The sequence below is a fragment of the Parus major genome, chromosome 2 (genome assembly GCF_001522545.3).
Source record: "Parus major isolate Abel chromosome 2, Parus_major1.1, whole genome shotgun sequence".
In the NCBI taxonomy this organism is placed as follows: Eukaryota; Metazoa; Chordata; class Aves; order Passeriformes; family Paridae; genus Parus; species Parus major.
In genome coordinates this window covers 80,689,927-80,709,254 of record NC_031769.1, presented here as the reverse complement: position 1 = coordinate 80,709,254, position 19,328 = coordinate 80,689,927, and the positions used below count along the sequence as shown (strand labels likewise).

General features: G+C 38.3%; 1 protein-coding gene across 1 annotated transcript in view; it reads right to left on the bottom strand.

Moving 5' to 3' along the window:
- The window catches only part of SEMA5A (semaphorin 5A), a 233,479-nt gene that overhangs the window by 83,836 nt on the left and 130,315 nt on the right, over positions 1-19,328 (bottom strand). Inside the window, exon 10 of the mRNA XM_033519333.1 lies at positions 15,617-15,824. Coding sequence (XP_033375224.1) covers positions 15,617-15,824 — 208 coding nt within the window. The remainder of the gene's footprint in view (positions 1-15,616; positions 15,825-19,328) is intronic.

The window sequence follows — 19,328 nt, the reverse complement described above, 5'->3', positions numbered from 1 at the left end:
GGGATGCTTTGAATATTCATTGGACCTTCATAGCAGGGGGGAATAAAAGGGAGAGTTCCTGGGATACCAGGTGTGTTCCTGGCAACCCCCCAGGGCACCCGGCCGTTTTAACCCTTTGCTTTATTTCTTTTGTCTCCTAATTGTCTTTTTATTTATATTAAATTCTTTTTATAATTTATTAAGTGAATCTCGTTTTTAAGAATTATAAACTGCTTTTTTATATTAACCCTATTTTGCCATTGCATTTATAAAAATCTTTTTCAGAAATCAGAGGACAATGTCTGGTCTTTGAAAATTAATTAGAAAACTTTCTGATCTATTTTCTGCACTTGCATAAAATCTCTGGAAGTTAGTTCAAAGGGACACTGGTGGCTGCCATCACACCTCTTTACACATCACATGCTGCCCTCAACACTCATAGTGGCATATGAGGAGGGAAAGTAAAGGATTACTGAGAAGGATGGTAGCCCAGTTTCATACAGACTCTGGAAAACCCACTATACAGAACTAGTTCATTTCTCTGATAAATAGCAGGTTTCTCTTGCTAAGGTCTAACATTAACAATCCAGGCAATATGTCTGCAGTTTCATAGCTAAAGATCCTCAAGAAAGGAGGTGGAACTCCCATTATAGTGAAGCAAAATATAATTGGTTTAACACTTTTAAGACTATCTATAATTTACGTATAAAAATAATGCATTCAAACATTTTGTCTAGGTTGTAAAAAATGTTAGATTGATCATTTCTGTTCTACTCAAATCCACGGGCATGCCTCTCTCTTTAATTATCTGTTCCCATCACATCTGTTGACTGAAGAGACACAGAGATGACTAAGCAACTGGAGCATCCCTTCAGTGAGGAGAGGCTGAGAGAGCTCAGAGAGCTGTTTAGCCTAGAGAAGAGAAGGCTCAGAGAGGACCTCCTCAATATGTACAAAACCCTGAAGGGAGCATGCAAAGAAGATCCAGGGTCTTCAGTGGTACCCAGTGACAGGACCAGAGACAACGGGCACAAACTGAAACACAGGAGGCTTCAACATCAGGACACGCTGTTGCAGAAAAGATGACTGAGCACTGGCACAGACAGCCCAGGGAGCTTCTGGAATCTCCTTCCTTGAAGATATTCAAAAGCCACCCAGACATGGTCACATAGCTCTGGACAACTGGAAAGCCCAGCAAGCATTGGACCAGATAACCACTAGAGACCCCTGATGTGATGAGACCTAAATTCAAGTGTTCTGTGTTTCTGTCCTAACTGATTTATGTGTTTTATTGGTATTTCTATTTATCTCTGGCATTCCTCATGTCCTTCCATATGAACACCTGACCAAATGCAGACTTACTAATTTCCTGGAGTGTTATACCAAAATACCATAATTATAAATTTCAAATAATTCACTTCCACATTCCACTTGGCAATGTGGATTGCCAGTACCATGTGGGACCATAGTTCTCATCTGCAAAAAAGGCACAATTTAAGAGGCATAACAGTCAAAACTCCCTGTGATAGATTGGCATTTAAGAAAAAGTAGGAAACACCTAAAGAAGTTAAGGCTGCTGGAGGCTGATGGGAGTTTTTCTCCTGGCCAATAACTGGCCATTTCTAAGAATTGACAGTAGTTTTGACCATTGAAAAGTGAGATCAACCTGTGAACACCACCCTTTAAAACCTAAACCCAGGAATTACTCTCTCTCTGGTTTCTGGCTTTGAAGAGGTAACAGGACTCTGGTTCAGCCTCCTCCCCTGCCTCAGGCCGGACAAGGCTGACCAGAGTTCTGCGGTTCCCGGCGGGGGGATGGAGACTGTGAAGTGACAGGAGACCCTGCCCAGAGGGGCTGAGTCCCTCGGAGGGCTCACTGAGCCTTGTACAGTGGGGCTGCCAGCCCAGGCTGGTCCCTGGCTCGGCTGGAATTCTGCCGCTGCTGGGTTTCACCAGAGACTGCCAAGTAGGGGGAGGGAAGCCGGTGGTGTGCTGCCTCTGAGGGCTAGCTTGGCTGCTGAGATGCTGGCCCCCATCCCCCAGCGCAGCCGCTGAAAATCTTCCATCACAGACAGGTCCAGCCGCTGCCCCAGCAGAGATGACGGGACCATCCATAAGGCCCGGGCATAATTTTAACTCTTTCACTACCTATATGAGACCTGCAGACTTATTCCTATTTCAGAGAGAAGAAAATGAAAGTGATTAACATATAAAGAGACAACATAAACTATCAAAGCCAGTGAGGAAAGGAATTAAGCCTCAGATGGGAAGAGAATAAGGACATGCCTTAATAAGCTGAAATATTCTTTTGTTAAAGCTATGAAGATGGACAATAATATTCTGGAAAAAACTCTTTTAATTCATGAAAGAGTATTTGAGGGAGGAATGGAGTATTTCAAAGTGTAGATCTAGGCAAAGATAATTCATTGATAGAGCTGAGCAAATGGTGAAGTAGTTGTGATCCTAAGAGATGCTGGAACAAAAAAGGAGAAGTGAGAGTTGTTGAAGATTTGTGGCCCTTAAGAGACAAAGAGAAAATTTCTGTTTCCAGAGATCATCACAGAGACAGATGAAGAAAACTTTTGCCTTTGAATAACTCATCCTTAAAATGACACTCTTTGAACCATGGTCCATGAACACACCTCAGAGTGGTGTGAAATGACAGGAGTAAACTGATGGCAGAGTTTTCCGAGCAGCTGACATCAGAGAAATAGAAAGCCATGAGAAAATGGTTTTCTTGTGAAAAACTCCATAGATTGACAAAAGGGAACTTCTTTTTCTCTACAAAGACTGATGAAAAGACTATGGCAAAGTTGAGACTATTTTAACCACCAGGTTTTGTCTCTGTTGTCTATTAAACAAGGGAATGGTTGGGGGGTGGGAAAAAAGGGTTTTTGGAGGTTTTATTCTGGTTTCTTATTCTTGTAGTTTTGTTAATAAACTTTCTTTATTCCTTTTATGTTTTAAGCCTATTTGGCTCTTCTCCTAATGCATATCTCACAGCAAGAGATGAGTAAGTTTTCTAGTGATTTTTTAACTAATGCTTTAAAACCACAACAGACCCCTAAACAGGATCAAAGATCAAAGCTTTTGGTTCAGGGAATTCTCTGTTCAGAAGAGAGTTCCCACTGTTGGTTCCTGCAGCTGTTAGCACTTAGCATTTTTGTAACTCAGGCTACACGTTTCCATTTAACTCTCTAGAAAGTGAGAAAGAAGATTCATGCAAATTAAGGCAAATTAAAAAGTCTTGGTTTTTCGGTGTTTTCAAGATGGGATATCCAGTGTTCTCCTTCTGAGTATCTCTGATAAAGCATGTGTTTTATGAGAAAAGAATGCAAAAACAAATTAAAGGCTGACATAATGCATAACTGGCAATGCTAGCAATGATAACATTGAAGTAAAAACTTGTGCCTCAAAGCCAAAGTGCTCAATTTTCCAATTTCAAAGTGTTCATATTTATAAATTCAGTAATTATGCTTTAGAAACTTTTTAGTAAAATAAAAATATTTCAAAGTCTTTTGAAATATCCTTTCACTTAGAAATATACTCCCTCTTTAATGGGAGTAAGCTGATCACTTCTCCCACTCTGGCCTTAGACCCCCATTTCCTCTTTTGCTTTTGCATTCACTTTACCTTCAATTCAAGTAAATCAAAACAACTTGCACCTTTAATTACAAGTCACTCAGAAGTTTTAAATAAGGTGCTAGAAACATATTTCGACTGTCCTTACAATTTTCTGGTATCAGAACAGATCCTAGTTCCATGAAGAAAAGTTCTTGTACTGCTATGACAAAGAATGTTTGATCACTCTGTGAACACTAAACGGGTTTTTTTCTCAGTAGCTGACCAGGTTTGGAGTGCTCTGCAGCAAGGTAAAATGAGGTGAATCTTATTACAATTTAGTTAAGAAGATCCACTGAGTATATGAAAATTATCATTTTAAGAAGTTAATAACTCAGCTAACCTCATGCAGATGACAAGAGGATAACTTCCTCCTCAAATTAGAGGCATTACTATTCTTCAGTAACCTTTTTCTTTAAACTACAACACAGAAATTAATCCTCTAAATATATAAACTATTAAAAACAAAGCAACAAGACTTTTTTTCAGAGAAATATTCATCATGTGAGAAGCTGTAGTTTTGCTGGGATTTTTTCACTAATGTGCTAATTCACTGTCCCTGTCATTATTATATCAAAGTCTCATATTGTAAAAAGTTTAATTTTTTACATCTTATATCCAGACAGAAAAAAAATCCTACAAAAAAGTAGTTCAGTACCATAAACCTCCTTCAGCTCACTGTGTCACACTGTGTGTGTGAAATGTGGCAGGACCTGACAAAAATAGCTGTCCTCTTCTCAGGAATTGCCACAACAATTCTTTTCTGGGATCCACCCTGACTCAAATCTCAGAGAGTTTACTTATTTATTTTTTTCAGATCACCTATATCTCTGAAAAGCAGACATAGTTTCTTTAAAATTAAAAGAAGGGAGGTAAAATGAGGATAAGTTTTTATCCTTACTGCCTAATTATGTCACCTTTTAAAACCATTTTCTTTCCTTTGAGGGATGAATCTTTTGATTTAATGTGTGCGTAACAGCAGCTAATTATTATTTTTATCTACTATGCCTAGATAAAACAAAGAAACAGATAACAAAAGAAGTTAACAGATAAAAAATCAGATAGAATAAAGCTTGTAAGTATAAAAATATCTGATCTATCTGAAATTGGAAATTTAGAGGGACTAATATTAACTTGCAATTTTATGTCCTTTGGAAAAATTGGTTCTGTTTTAACTCTTTTTTTAATGAATCTCTCTCCTAAGAGACAGCAGTAAGAGGAACACCTTCAATGTGCACACAAAATAACAAAAGAAACTATACAACATGGCTGTTAATTTTATGTCAATTTTATGTAAGTAAGGAAAGTAAAAAAACATACCACATCTTTATCTCATTTTCCTCCCAAATTTCTGTCTAAATTAAAGCAATTTTAGATGCTAATGTTGAAAAATTAGGTAAATTTTAAAGTAGGTATTAGGTCTTTCATTTGACAGGGCCCTTTCAGACTGTCACACTGCAGATAGCAGAGCTGGATAATGTATTTTGTCATCTTGTCTCTAGAAGTATACCTTACAACTCAGTTTCAGCAGAAAATGAATGTTTTGTCTGTTAATCTCAGTAGGCACCAGCTCACATCTCTAAGACTTCACATGATTTGTCCCAGCACTGCTAAAAATGGCAATTTTGTGTAGGAAGGAAATTCAGGAATAAAATTAAACTGGTTCATTCAAAGACTCTTGATGCCACTTACCCTATTGAGTCAGCACTCTGCAAAAACATTCAACAGCTTTTGGCTTCTCCTGACTGATTCCAATTTTGCTCTGTGTTGTCACTTCATATTTTTTTACCAAATGTAAATGATAGGTAACAGAGTTTGTCTCCTGCATGGCACTCATTTGGCAGTGATGGCTCAGTGTGCCTGCTGACAGTGGTGCTACACTTTAGCAATGGGTTTTCACTGACTGCTAACAGAACTGTAAGCCACCTCATTCATTCTAAAGCAGGTCAGTAAAAGCAGGTTATTTCTTCAGCTATTTTATAATTATCACCAAGTATGCCAGCACAATTTTCCTACTTCAGTTATATTTGAGGTGATTTATTGAATCAGAAAATAAGACAGGATTGAACACAATTAAGAGCAAAATATGTCAAAAATCCCATAGTTTTAGACAAAAAAGAATTTGTGCGTTCGAAAGAACAACAACAACAATAAAAAAAATATTAAGCTTAAAAGCTGTGTCATAACACCACTAATTTCTAAGAGATTTTTAAATTTCCTTTGAGGTGGAGAATATATTCCCATATGAATATGAAAGTTCTAATCAGGTATCCTCTTGAGCTGTAACATTTTATTCATACAATATATATAAAAATGAATCCTCTAAGACTGTTCAAGAAACATTTTTCTGTCTTTACCTAAACACAGCACTTCAAAGAACTGAATCTCCTGACCACTTCAACAGTTTCTGCTGAAATTTCCATGTCTACATAATCACAATTACCATCAAATGTGACCTGACACTGTATACCAGGAACTGCACCAGGGTAATCATCTTATTTTGCAGAAGACAGATTCATTGCTGAAAGTTTGATCAGAAAACTGAAGCTATAAGCCTGTCATGTTTCAGATGCACAGTTCTACCCATTCCTAAATGAATACATGAATGCAATACCAGACAAAGCTACCTATCAGTGCTTTCATTATTACCGGTTTTGCAGCTATATAGATATATATGTGTGCAACGAAGAACAGGCATCTAAAAATACTGATGAATGATGCAGAATAACATAAATGGTAGGGACACAACTTCTAAAATCTCTAGCAGCTTGTCCTGGGGTGATTTAATGATGCTTGTATCCCTAGTTGCCTTGTTTATGTTACATAACAAGTTCTGCACCTTTAAGACTGGCTCTGAGAGCAAAGTGGGGGTGAAGAAAAAGCAGGAGTTTGTGTTGCGAAAGAGCCCTCACTCCCCCACATCGTGCTCCTGGACTGTCAACAGCACGGACAAACAGCAGGACAGACCTCTCCTTTGCTTTTAGCTAGTTTAGCTAGCTGAGGCAGAGAAGTTCCCTGGACTGTTCCCTTTCTTCTTGGATCTGTTCAAACCTGCTCTGGACTGCAAGCCCAGACAAACCCTGGGAGCTCACACCTGTGGCCCACTGGGGCCTGGGCCTTGGCACTTTCCAGCGTGGAGGGGCTGATAAGAACCTGATCAAGCCAAGCTACACGCCATGAAAGGGACTTTTTCTGGATTTGCCATCTCATCAAACAGCAAGAGATTTTATTGTTTAATATTATTCAATTTCTTTTAAATAAACAGGTTTTTCCACTTTTCTCCAAGGAAATATTTTTTCCCGAACCAGCTGGGGGAGGGATCCCTTGAATTTGCTTTCTGGGGCACCCTCATTTTGAGATTCTCTCCCAGATTTGCCCTAAACCAGGACACAGCTCAAACTGAGATGCATGTCAAATATTCAGAATACTGCTTTACCCTTACCTGTAGTGGTAAGAGAAATCAAATCCTTTAATCATTTCAGACACTCTTAGCGGACTACCATTGCTTCCTCTTATTCTAATTTTTGTAGCATAGTCAAAATATATTTGTGTACAATTCAATCGCACAACATCATTGAGAATACCAACCTGAAACCCATAAGGTCTTTCCATCAAATCCAGAATCAGAAATTGATGTATAAAAGTTGTTTATAACACACAATTCACTGCATATTGATGCTTCCAAGTGACTATAAATGGATCAAATGTGAAACACAACTTTCAGAACATACATTCCATCCTCTCTACACCCTCCGTTCAGATATTTATATACATCAATAAATATTTTCTCAGTGTTTTCTCAAGGCTGAACAGGTCCAAATCCCTCCATTTCACGTGACAGAAGAGATGCGCCAGACTCTACTGATCTTTGTTGCCCTCTGCTGTACCCACTCTAGGAGCTCCATATCTTTCTAGTCCTGAGGAATCCAGAACTTCACACAGCACTCCAGATGTGGCCTCACCAGAATAAATGGGCAGAATCACCTCCTGACCTGCTGGCAAAGTTCTTCCCAATGCACCCTAGGAAACCACTTGCCTTCCTGGCCCCCAGGGCACATAGCTGGCTCATAGATAACCTGTCCATCAGGACCCCCAGGTCAATCTCTGCAGAGCTGCTTTCCAGCAGATCAGTCCCCAGTCTGTGCTTGTGCCTGTGGTTATTCTTTCCCAGGTGCAGGACCCTGCACTTACCTTTGCTGAATTTCAGAAAGTTCCTCTTGATCTATCTCTCCAACCTGCTGAGGTCCCTCTGAAGGGCTGCACAGACTTCTGGAGTAAAAACCACTCCTCCAGCTTTGTGTAATCAGCGAACTTGCTGGGGAGACATCTGCCCCTTCAGCCAAGTCATTGATGAAGAAGTTAAACAATACTGGGTCCACTATTGACTCTTAAATGACACCAGTAGGCCTCCAACTGGACTGTGACACTGATCACAACCCTCTGAGAGCTGGGATTCAGCCATTTCCCAATCCACCTCACTGTCCATTTGTCCAACCTCCATTTCCTTAATTTGCCTGTAAGTATCTATAGTTACTAGAAGTAAACACACAACTTAGAATTCCTGAATCTTTTGATATTTTTTAAAGCAACAAAATTATTTACATCATTATATATGAATACCACATGCCTGCTTTAAATTTTTCTTACTTAGGTCACTTTTTTGTTTAAAATAATATCTTACTAATAAAATCTGAATTGTGAATATATAGTTAAGTCTATCTGGTTTACATACATCCTTCCAAACTAAAAGAAAAAGACCCTCATAAGGCTACTTCAAGAAATAAATTTGGAGCAGGTTGTAAAATTTGTTTGACAAAAATATCTGCTTACAACGCAATATATACATACATAGATCACACTTTGAAGAGTTGTCACTAAGCATCTTGCTTTGAAAAGACAGATGTCTGGTAAGGAAGGCAGGAACCTCTCTTGAAATGGAAAAATATAAACTCCCCTTCACCCCTGAGTTGGTGAACAAGGACTTTATAATTAAAATTGTAAAGCAATATGCTTTTCATGTGTACCTGATCAAAACAGGTTTCATGTTTAAATACACAGTGATCCCACAAGTCCACACCTCCCTGACCACCCATTCCTTGCCCTCTCTCTACCTCCTTGCACTTCATATTATAACTACTTTTCTGTAGCAGCACATCTCCTGGTGGTCAGGGGCAGGGATCTTCTGATGAAGTAGACATCTTCCTCAGTGTTAGCTGATTGACCTCTGTCTCTGGGCAGGTGCACTGGAGGTTTGGCTTTCTCCCAGGTCAGCTTGCCCTGGCCAAAACCAGGAGCCTGGTTCTTGCTGGCTTCTTAAACCACAGGCTCTGCTTTATCAGGTTTTCACACCTATGTCTTGCTTTACTGGGTTTTCACAATATACATCTTATCTTTATGACCTTTACCTAGCAACTAAATTCCTGTCTGTTCTGTTACAAGTTGTTTCTACCTAACATGTTGCATTTCTATGTGTTCATGTTACAAGTTGTTTCTACCTTTAAGGTCAGCTATATTTCTTTTTCCACTCCACCTGCTTAAGCACTTTATATGCTTCTTAAATTTTGAATTTTCATATGCATATATGTTTCTCATATCATCCCTTCAAATTATAATCTTGAAATCAAGGGGCTCTCAAGGAAAGCTATGGGAATAGGAATAACAGTTCTTTACTAGGAAAATAAAAATAAAAATGCTGTAGTACAACTTGACACCCTGTTGGTCAGGGTGTTGGTAGCAGTGCAATTAAATGGTGCCTGCAGTCCTCTTGGAGTGACAGATGTGGTTCTGTTGAAGCAATGAACCTGTAGAAGGGTGTAGTTTTCCTCTGAAGGTCCAGTGGTGGTGTAGAACACTCTGGTCTTCCTCTGGGAACCCAGTGGAAAAGGTCTGCCTGTGGTGCTCCAAGTCTCTGATTATATCTAGGTAGGAATGCTTGGCCCTTGCCACTGGGTGGAGCATCTCACAATGGGATAATGTAATTTTATCAGTCATGCAATGACTCACTCAATAGCCCATTAACTGAGGATATCCCCCTGGAGGGAGGATGGGTAGTGGAAGAGATAAAGAACACTGCCACATCTGGTTTTAACAGCTGGCCTATTAACATATCTATTACAAGAAGATATCCCCTTGGAGTTATGAGGGATGGGTCATGGGAGAGATAAAGAGCACTGCCTCACTTGGTTTTAACAGCTGGTAATAGAACATATACTTTTGGTTACATCTTGCATTGCAGCCCAAGACACTAAGTATTTCAGGGACAGCAAAATGTAAATGAACCATGTATCTCTGATGCATTTTTCAGAACAGATAGACAGACACTTTCTACAAAACCTTTCCTCTTCACAGAGGCAGAAAGAGTCAAGCTATTTCCCCGGCAGTATGGGACTAATATTCTACTTCTTTTGAGTGCAACAAATTTACAACTGTGTTTATTTCATAGTTCTGCTGACTTGTTAGTGTTCATAAGTTGACAACAACTAAAGATAATTTTTCAGTGTATCTAATACACAAAAAAAGAATTGCCATTTTAAATATATGCTTATAATCTAGACTTGCAGACAGTAGTATGGTTTATCCAGACTGGGACATTTATGAGGACTCTGATTCTGGAATCATTAATTCAGATCAGTCCTCACGTGGTTCTGACATTACAATGCAGCAGCAGATTTCTCATATTTAAACTGGAATAAGGCTGCATATTTTGAAATCAGGAAATCTACCTGAATATCCAAAAATAAACACAGTGGAATGATTATTTCCAAACAGCAATTTCAATTTCATTTGTTGGCAAGCTCTTCTGGACACATTAGCACCTACCATACTTATTATTAATTTGTATAGTATCAATATATAGGAATATTTATTTTACTATTGTTATAGAGTGTCCATTACCAGGAAAACAGTTTCTTATTGAGTGTGAGAGAAAAAAAAAAAAAATCTGCAGCTAGGGCAAAATAAAGAAATGCAAAAGTGGTTGAAATACCTAATCCAATAATCTTGCTGGAGTTCTAGGAAAGAAATAAAGTATATTGTTTTCTTCAGTTAGTTAATTCAGTACCCTTTTTAGTACTGTGCTGATAGAGTTCTCTTGCCTATGTACAGATTGCTTAACTGATAGCTCACAAAGACACCAAAATAAGAATAAAGATGTTCAAAGAACAAAAGGTTAGCTACAGTAGAATAGCTATGATGGCATTACTTAGCAAGACAACCTTGTGACCCAGTAGCATCTTAGGCATATATTGTAAAAAAAAAAAAAAATACTCAAACATTTCCAGAAGTTGGTGGGGCTTTTTTTATGTCAGAGAAGTCACTATTCGTACAGATTTTAGCAGATGGCACTATTTATTTACTTAGGCATAACATCATAGTGAGATTAGTTTTCAAGCCTTTCAAATGTGTGAAACCTATCTTCCATCAAATATACCAATCCTTGACACTTGCTTGGAAAGATTTTAAAGAATGTTGGGCTTATACAGCCTTTCATTGTCCTTTCAGAAGTAAAGCACTGAATATGCCAGTACAAAGTATAACTGACAAATTTGTCTCAGAAAAATCACTGCCATCTGGGGTTGCTTTTGAAGGTTACAACTGCCAATGAAAGACAGCCGACTGTTTCAGGGGACAGTCTCTACCCCCATACTACAGATTTTATTTCTTATTACAGATGCATAAAACCTTAAAAGTAAAACACAGAAACTCAAATTTTAGAAAGTTTAATAGCTATCTTCTCATTACAATTATTCTATTTATCTCACATTATAGTTAATTAGCAGATATATAAAAGTCAGTTGTGCTTCATGCTTGGCCTATCAACTCTGAAGAAGTACAGAGAGATGGTAAATTCAACTGTGAAAATAGCTCCAATGAATATAATTGATGGACTTCTGTAAAAGTTTGATAAATATGTGAATTGCAATACCCAGGTGATAATAACTTGGTGAAACATTAAGGATTTTCCCCAAGGAGAACTGAAGTTAGGTAACTGCTCTGCTGCTTTCTGTGCCTTGAAGATGGCAGGGTTTTTTTGAGAACTGGTTCTCCAAAGTACTGACACATCCCAAGGTACTTTTCTCTAGCTGACTCTCCAAAACAGCACTATTATGACAGGATGCTCAAAACTATTCAGGCATTAGCAGAAGTCTGTGTGAGACACCCTCCACCAGGCCCCCATGGAAGCTGGCAATCCAAATAACTGGCATGGGCAACTCATGAATGATGGAAACATCAGAGCATAATGGAAAGTGCTGAGTAACCCAAACTATGGGTGTGACAAGTTTTGCCCATCATAAGGTCTGCTGTCACAGTAATAAAGTGCAGCAAACTGCACTTAAAAAACAAAACAAAAAACCCCCAAAAACTCCCAACCAACCAAACAAAAAAATATTAGCCTCCAAATGTATTTTCAAGAGCTTTTGTTAACAGTGTTAATGGGACTAGAGTCATGACTGGAGTGTGCTGAAGCAGATGAAATTATCTGTCAGAGCAGCAGCAGGTTACAGGGCTCCTCCACCACTGAAAAGTGCTGGAGGAAGATATATATGATATGCAGGGCATATTAGAGTGATTATTAAGGAAGCATAATAAACTACAAATAAAAGCAACAACCACATGCTTTAGAAGCTACTCTGCGAAGATGAAAGAAGGAAAAATGAAGAACAATTAAAGTGGACAATCTCAAGAAAATTATCTTGACATTGATACATTAACTCATGAAAGAGTCTGCTCAGCAGAGGGACTGGAGTTGTACTGTCTGAAAGCTCAGCAAGAAACCTAAACAAATAGATTAGAAAAGATTTGCCACTGAGCACTTTGCCATTTACACAAAAAGAGCAGGTGAGGTAACAGGTCTTCAACCTTTTGGCATTTTAAGGCTATTATTCATATACAAGTATGCCCTATTCCTCAATAATTATGTGGATACTGAAGAGAACCTGTCCTTGATCTGGGGAGGAGCCTGTAGTTATCACTGATGGAATTTCAGAATGTAGCTTTGGCACAGTTACACAGCCCTAAGTATGATAAATGTGAATAATTAAATAAAATAATGAAAAAACCCAAAACCAAAATACAACAAAAAACCACAAAAAACAAACAAAAAAAAACCAAAACACCACCACCACCCCCCCCCCACCCCTATCCATTATGCTCGAAGACATTACCTTAGGTAAGGTTTACCTATGGATGCTAACTATGAAGCAGGGAGCACAGTGCCTGTGGAGTACCTTTCTCAGTCCCGCCTGAGAAAGTGGCCTGGGAAATCATAAGGAGGAATTAAAGCAATCCTCAGAGATAGAAAATAGCCTTGCAGGTGGTGTTTGTTTTCTTGCAAGAGAAGGTCCAGGGGTGGTGTACCTCACTGACCTATGATGGTTATGAGTTAGTTTACTAACCAATAAGAGTTTTACTTTTCTGTACTTTCGTGTATCGGTCTATAAAAGAAGATCTGAGGTAATAAACCTTAAGGTTAAGGGAGAAATTCTCCTGTTTGACTCCCAAAAGAGTCTGTGTCATTCTTCTCACCGTTCCCAATAGAGCGACATTTACCTATCACTCTGTTTACCCATTGTTACAGAATAGAAGTAATAGTTAGCAACATAATAAAAGAATGTGAGTATTAAAGCACACAGAAAAGCAGTGAGGAACTTTAAGATGTTTTAATGCCTGGAGAAATGTATATCTTCAAGTAATGTACTCTCTGCACATAAAAAAAATAAATAAAAAATTCCTCATAAGCCAGAAAAAAACTAGTCAAACCAAAAGGAAATTATAGGTGAAAGATTACATCTGCATTCTCCAACTAACTGAGTCCTTAATGATAAATGACAAGGAAATTCCTTTTTTTGTCTGGATCACATCTGTAAATCTTCTCCTTTTTCACAAAACAGAGCTAGAATTGGTAGTGAAGTCTTTAACCAAGAAGAAAGCAAGGATGGCAAGGCTTCTGGTGCTATGAGTATTTAATTACTACTACAAGAGAAGTCATACAACTATGAAAGTCATGCTTGAAAAACCCCACAAGGAATCATTTTATCTCCTTTTAGATAAGTCATTCCACTTGAAGAGAAGACTTCATATACCTCTGGCAGAGGAATAAATTATCATTTGAGCAGTATTTGAGGTATTTAACTACTGTTCTCAGTAAAATGGGAAAGGCACCACTTTTTTTTGTTTCCTTTCGTTCTAAAAGAAATTTTAAAAATTAAATAATCAGAGCCTACTGCTCAAACGGAGGGAAATGAATAGCCTGCAGCCATGCATGTGGTCTGTGATTTGAAACAGCAGTCCTAGCCTGAAAAGGCGAAGCATGTTTGGACCCTGCAGCTGGAGTATCATTGCCATGCCTTGGGAATTGTCCTGAGAGAAGCAGAGGTACCAGGGTCTTTGTGCATTCACACCTCACTAAAAATAAGGTGAGGCACCAGCCTTGAAATGTCTGAAGTGGACTACAGGCTTGGTGTAAATACTCACCACCACACATCCTTTTTCAACTGTCTGAACCAAGGAAAGATGAAATGTCCAAGGAAACTGAAACTTGGTTTTATGTAGGCTGCTAAACTAACAAAACACTTGAAGCAGAGACATGCCCATATAAAACATTTCCCTAAAGTAAGCTTTCCAGGACTTCTAATGGGACTTCAAGTGTTCTTCTATTTCAATAAAAAATTCCAAAAACATGTTACATAAGACAGCTTAAACAAAAAATGGGCTGGTAAAAAACAGTAGAAGGAAGAATTCTTCCCTTCCCTGATCTACTTGTTTTCTAAGGCACACCTTTTCCCTCAATCTTGTTTTCAACCCAGTAGTTTTTCAATGGCTTCCTGCATCGTACCAATCCCGATGGTGAGCCAGGTCCCTTGGGAATGTCCTTCCACTGTCACCAAGCCACAGCCTTTACTACACCTGTGTCCCATGTACTTCCCTGCTGTTACCAACAGTGTGGTCCCTGTGACAGCCAGAAATGTCTCTATCTACAAATGCTGCCTTTTATGGGAGGTATAATATCTCTGCTGCACAAATAATGTCTCTGTGAGCCTGAGTGTAGCAAGAGAGGCAACTGGCACCCTTTCTTCATCCTTTAACAGCCCAACTTTTCAGAGGAATATACGTTAATCAAGATGAAGCTAAAACAAACTAAAAAACCAATCACATGCCTCTGTCACAGTTCTCAAAACCTCACGACTGGTTCAGTGTCTATCTGATTTAACGTAAAACAGTGGTACTGAATTACCAGGACCCCACATATCAAAGGGAAGATACAACTAATTAGATGACATTAACAATCTTTTATAGCACATTTAGCAACCCAGATGTATTTTCAGATAGCCTACTGAAAAATTTGTGTGCTGAACTTTAAATTCCTTAACTATCATAATATAGTCTAATATAATAATATAGTCTAATATAATAATATAGTCTAATATATATCATAATATAATCAAGTGATTTCTTTGATTGAACTGTTGGCTGCATAGGCTTTCTACCTAGTAGTATTTTTACATTTATTACAGTTTGCTGATCCAACACTACTTTCAAATAGCCACTTTTCTAAGTACTCTTAATTTTCAATTCATCCAACCCAATTTTCTTTCTGAATCTACAGAGATACTTTTTACTCAATTATAATACAGCTTTAAAAAACCAAACTGAAAAACTTAAAAATGCCTTAAATTTGTCCAAGTTGCAGGCTTCAATACATTAAACCAGCAGCTATATTGCACTTTGTCAGATAAATGTTTTCTATATAAAGCATTTCTTACTGTTTCACTTCACAATTCAGAATCTGCATAATGACACTTCAATACCAATATAATTCACTGAGAGCCTCATCTAGTCCTAACAAATTAGTACAAGTAGTCAGAGATACTTCTGATAAATAGCATACACAGAAAATTATTGTTGTGAGAGACAATTAATTTGGATTCCTACTTGCAGCCATTTATCCTTCCTATGTTTCTGCAACCCCATGCATACATTTTTCTCTAGTCAAATAAAGCTAGCTAATTCTTCATACCTGTATGTTTTGTAGAAGAGACATCTCTTCAGTGGGACCTTAATCACATGTTCCTGAAGGCCCACAAAAAGGACACTCTGGCTGTGCAGGATCTGAAGGCTCCTGATGGGCTCTCGCTGACTTTTTGGCAGGAGTTCAATTTCCTCAAGCAGGCAGCTGCTTGAATTATGGTTCACTGGGGCAAGTACTTTCTTAATAGTGCCATAGTCTGAAAAGGCAAGAGGAAAATGAGTTACTAAAATTCACAGTAGCAATTCTACTTGCTTGGTGTCATTCAGTGAAAAAAAATCTTTGTGCTGGATGTTTTCAATGAAGCCTTGGAAGGCAGAATTATTTTGACTGAAGTTTCCTAAATTGATTATAGTGCAGTGAAAAGAACTTTGAAACCTTGTTTTCTTGTGACTACTGTTGTGAAGGCCATTCTGCACTAATAACTTTTTTCCTTTTTTTTTTTTAAATGTACATTCATGCCAAGGGTTACTGATTTCAGTCTACCAGATTGCCCTACACTTTATTCTATTTAAAGCAATTTTAAAAAGCATTAAATTCCATAATTTCCCCAAGTTTTTTTAATACTCTGTGTTAAAAATTATGGGGTTTAGATATGTATCAAATTCATTTAATAAAGCATATGTATATGAGTGTATGCAGGTCTTGAGTCTAGGCAAATATTAATGAATGAGGCTGATCCCCTTCTTACTTACCTTGATTTTGACCTCTGAGAAATCATAGCTTTTAGCATTTACTCTTCCCTTCTATTCTTAATGTGAATTCTCAGGAAAGACAGTTATGCATTGAAAACCAGTATCAGAATACATGATAAGATTTATCATTCACTCCTGCAAAGTTTTTAAATAATTTAAAAATATTAAAGTGCATTTGTTCTGAACACAAAGGATCACATTCTCACACTGATAAATATTTCAGGTAGCCACAGAATTATGCAATCTTTTATGTGTCAGCAATAGTAAGTATTAAGGATCCAACACTGCAAACACACACAGAGATAAGGCCTGAAGTCTTGAAAGACTTTACTTTTGAATTGGTAATAACGGCATGCATGAGGAATGTTTGGGAAGGCCTGTTCTGCAGTCTAAAAAACAGTTCATTTACCATTATTAGCACAAGGCTAGAGGTTTGGCTTAGAGTTGGCAGTGCAGGTTCTACAGGATGTATCTAGCCCTGGATTGGTGAGTACTGGTTTTATCCATGGCAGGAAACACCTGGTAGCCACACGTCTCTGTCCTCCTACACCAGCTCCACCATGGAAGCACACGAGGCCAGGGGCTGGTGCGCCTGGTCACTGTACCCCCCAGGGTAACTGGGCTGAGGGAGGGCAACTTGATGTCCCCAAACTTTGCTTGGGAGGCGGTGAGGAACAGCAAGAAAGCAACTTTAAGAAAATACAAAAAAGCAACCTCAGATGGACTCCAAAACTAAAGAGAAGAGGGAGAACCAAGATGACAGTTACTGTTCAAATCTCCTAATTTTCCTGAGAAAGACTGAGTATTCAATCCTAAAATCTAGAGTAGTACTGGAAGGGAGAGCATACACCAAATAGCAGGGGAAGTAAATAGAAAGTTTATGTGTAAGATATAATATTACATAATATTATGTAATTCTATTAAACAGTCAGAATTTATTAGGTAAACCAGAAATGATTAGTTCAGTGTATAAAATTGATTCCTCTTAGTCCATGAAAAATTTGATCATATCACATCATTTATGCATGTTAAAATTGTCTGCCTAGCCTCTCAAGTTTTAATATAATCACTTTATGTACATACCTGTTTGTGTTTTTCTTCCTTGTTACAAACATGCTTGACCATTTTTAAGGAAAAAAAGCTTCCAGTAAATTGCAATTTTAATTTTCATTAACATTTTTGATATTAAAAATCTAATTTGATGATCACTTTTTCTCCCAAACAACCTAAACCAGACTTATATTCAAAACCTAATTAAATTGTTGCTCCACAGTTAAGCAATAACCAGCTCAGCTGAACAATGTAACAAGCATTGTTTCCACTGATGATGATGGATGACTGGATGCAAAATCTTGATTATAATTACAGCAAGTTTTATGGTCAAAATACAGTCTGAGATATGTCCCAAAATTTCAGTGCTTGTATGTGATCTTGTTTTGGCTGAGGGAGAATTAATTGTCTTCACATTGGCTGGTATGGGGCTGTGTTTTTGTTTTGTGCTGAGCACAGGGCTGATGATATGGAGATGTTTTTGTTATTGCTGAGCAGGGCTTGTTCAGAGCCAAGGGCTTTTCTGCTTCTCACACTGCTATGCTGGAGAGGAAGTTGGGAGTGCTTGGGAACTTGGGAAGACACACAGCCAGGACAGGTGACCCAAACTGACCAAAGAGAAATATACGTTGACATTACATTCAGATATAAAGTAGGAGAAGAGGGAAGAAGGGGAGTTCATTTGAAGTTATGGCATTTGTCTTCCGAAGTCACTGTTACACCTGATGGAGCCCTGCTCTCCTGGTGATGGCTGAACACCTGCCTGCCCATGGGAAGGAGTAAATTAATACCTTGTTTTGCTTTGCTTGTGTGTGTGGCTTTTGCTTTTGCTGTCTTTATCTCAATCCCCATGTTTTCTTCTGATTATCTCCCTGATGACACTGGTGGCAGGGGGTGAGCAAGGTGCTGTGTGGTACTTATAGGCTGGCTGGAGTTAAACCACAACACCGTTAATTACTGAGTGAAAGATAAATGATTTTCTTTTAAGCATAGAAGTTGGAAAAATCTACTAAGAAGAAGGAGCAGTGAGATAATTTTACAGATGTAAATTAATTGGTATTGCTTTATAGATCAGTCGGTGCAACTTGCTTAACTGGCAGACAACAGATTCAGTATGATTCATGGTGCATTGTATTTGGCTTGTCACAATTTTCTTGCATGAGACAAAAATCAGGTATACATTCAGCATGTTTCCTCTAAAGACTAATATTTCTTCCTACCACTGTGATGGGTTTGGCATTCATGGACTGAATCACTTGCTGTCATCTTCTCCAAGAGAAATAAAAACACATGACTGCAGGCCTCTCTCCCCTATGCCTACATACAAATTCAATTTAGAAATACAGCTTTGGACAGGAGAATATGATCAAATAAATTCTGGCTTGTTTATTTTAGACAGCAAACTTAGATTTCTTTATATTCAAGTCTATGACCTGGAGATAATGGTTACAGCAGCATACCACCCCAGAAAGAAGTAAAATATTCTCACTTTGAGAAGTGCAGCGCTAATGCCTTCTCCCAGACATCTGTCATAGCTCATGTTCTTCCTTCTTATCCCAACATATGGATGCTGAATGCAAGAAAGCAGGCAGGGAGCACGGAGCTTGTGTGAAACTAAGTCACACAAGCTTCTCACTCTGGCCTGAGAAAGCATAAGGAGAAATCTAAACAGTCCCTGGAGAAAGACAGCAACCTTTGCAGGTGTTGTTTAGATCTATGTTGTTTACTTGCAAGAAACAGTCAAAGGGTGTAGTACCCAATCGTCCAATGATAGTGATGTGTTGGTTTAATCACCAGTGAGAGTTTTACCTCTCAGACTTTCTCATACCTGTCTATAAATGAAGATTGGGAATAATAAAACTAGCTCTCTTGGGCAACCCAGTTAAGAGACTGTGTTGTACTTTGCCATTCCTAATACAGTGCGACACTGACATACATTCTTCATTCCTTATATTTCC